At 49.8% G+C, this 2,062-nt stretch overlaps 1 protein-coding gene across 2 annotated transcripts in view; it reads left to right on the top strand.

Annotated features, from left to right (window-relative positions):
• Window positions 1-1,045: 1,045 nt before the first annotated feature.
• Window positions 1,046-2,062, top strand: part of ZC4H2 (zinc finger C4H2-type containing) — a 37,278-nt gene continuing 36,261 nt past the window's right edge. Inside the window, exon 1 of one of the 2 annotated variants that reach the window (XM_024751870.1) lies at window positions 1,046-1,237. In XM_024751870.1, the coding sequence (XP_024607638.1) occupies window positions 1,185-1,237 (53 nt within the window). In that variant the 5' untranslated portion in view covers window positions 1,046-1,184. The remainder of the gene's footprint in view (window positions 1,238-2,062) is intronic. The other variant, XM_024751871.1, reaches the window with a different exon arrangement.

The raw sequence follows: 2,062 nt of genomic DNA on the forward strand, positions 1-2,062 counted from the left end.
AGATCAATCAGAGAGAGCTCCAGCTTACTTTTAGTTGAGTGAGTCAAAGTCCTCTATGTGTCCAAAACCCAGCTCTCTGGGCCTCTCCATTCTCTCTGAGCAATTACCTCTTCTTACATGCTCTCATCTCCTCCCAGTCATTCTCCGCTTTGCCTCTAGAGTTACCTCCCTAAGACATCCTTCCAACCTTATCACTCCTGTGCTTTGAAACATAAAATAACTTGGCATTATTTAGCACACTTAATAAATGTGTATTGGATGAATGTGTGCCTATAGGATTAAATCCAAACTCTATTTTGGATTAAGTTAAAGGTCTTTCACAATCTGGTTCCAACCTAGCTTTTCTAGGTACATCTCCCATTTCTCTTTCCCACCTCCCCACTCCATATATGAACCTTATGTTCCAGACACCTTGGCTCACTTGTTCTTTCCTTTCTATATGTGTTGTGCCCTGTCCTGGAAAGTCAGTCCTCCCCAGTGGACTGGAAAATTCTCAGTTATATTTTGAGACCTATTTACATCTCTGCTCAGATTACACTTTATCCATTTCTGTATTGTGACAGCACAATGCACTGTAATTAATGGGTTACTTTTCTTTCTCTCCTGCTCCTCAAAGGCAAGGACTTGCTTCTATTTATCTTTGTTTCACCCAGTGCCTCCCCCAGTACTTCCTTCGTTGACTGACAAAATTTGAACTCAGTAACTAGAATGGATGGAGAGCTGGAAGGAACGTGGTCAACCTCTCCCCATCCTTCAGCCTTTGCAGCTGCTCCCTCCTCCCTTCCACCTCTTCTCCACCTCCATCTGAATGCCAAAGCCACGAGTTCCCAGACAGCTGCCAGAACACTCAACCTCTCGCTCGCACGGGCCAAACGAATATCACTATTCCTTTGTACTCCTCACGACCTTTGACACAATTATCTGTGACAAATTGACTTAAAGTGCAGCTGCAGGAAGAGAAACAGGAATGTCTCGCTTGGCCTTCTGGGAGTTGTAGTCCTGCAGACCCCCGGGCTGCCTGGCTGGTCCTGGAGCTGCGGACTACAGCTCCCAGGCCTTCTCCATGTCCCTACCGCACAGGCTCAGAGCCCCATGCCGGGAGGAGGTGGTTACATTGTGTCTATTGTATCCCTGGGCTTGTGTGTTTGTACATTTCTCAGGACGTGAAAGTGAGAGTGAAAAGCATGGCAGATGAACAAGAAATCATGTGCAAATTGGAAAGCATTAAAGAGATCAGGTAAGTGGAACTTTGCAGCGCCCTCCCTGTCCCCTCCGAAGCTACCCAAATCCCTCACTGCGGGAGAGGGCTGCTAGCTACGGAAAGTGTCTATTGTTGGGCTACTTGCGGAGGGGGACTGAAAACGATCCCATTCACCACGGAATTTAAGGATGGGAATGAGGCAGGGGAGAATCGGAACTGAGACTATCAGAGAGAGAGAGAGAGAGAGAGGCAGACAGAGAAACAGACCCACAGAGAGGATAAAGTGTTTGTAAGATCCAAGGTGTATTTGGCTCCTTGCTCTTTAGGTGTCTAGATTTGTTTCTTTCAGTCTTCTGTTCAACTTCAGGACCTCGAGCTCCGGCGAGCCTTTTGAGAGCAGAGTCTAACACATCGGGGCTGGTGGCGGCTGCTGGGGGCTGCAGACTGGGGATGCGGAGGAATCCCTGCAGGCCAGGATAGGGAGGAGAGAGAGCACTCGCTCTTATGTATTTTTTGCTTTCACTTACCACTTTCTTCCTCTCCTACCCGGTGCTTGGGAAGGGGGATGGGAGTGATGGAGACTGGGGAGGCAGTTGCCGCCTGCAACAGTTGCTCTCAGGCCCCAGAGGTGATGGGCGAATGGGCGGGATGCAAAGTGCGTGTTGCCTGCGTCCCCTACCCCTTTTCTCCAGGAGTGGCATTGGCTAGGCAATGATGCTGTCCTTGCTCAGAGCACAATAACGCCAGTTGAGTGGACTGCCTGGGCCAATACCAGGCCTTCCTTCACCCACTCTTCTCTGCCAGGACCCCCTCCCCACCACTGACCCGACTCTGCCTCGGCTTCCTCCCTCTTTCTGTGGG

Source organism: Neophocaena asiaeorientalis, unplaced genomic scaffold (assembly GCF_003031525.2).
Source record: "Neophocaena asiaeorientalis asiaeorientalis breed wild unplaced genomic scaffold, Neophocaena_asiaeorientalis_V1.1 scaffold884, whole genome shotgun sequence".
NCBI classification, from domain to species: Eukaryota; Metazoa; Chordata; class Mammalia; order Artiodactyla; family Phocoenidae; genus Neophocaena; species Neophocaena asiaeorientalis.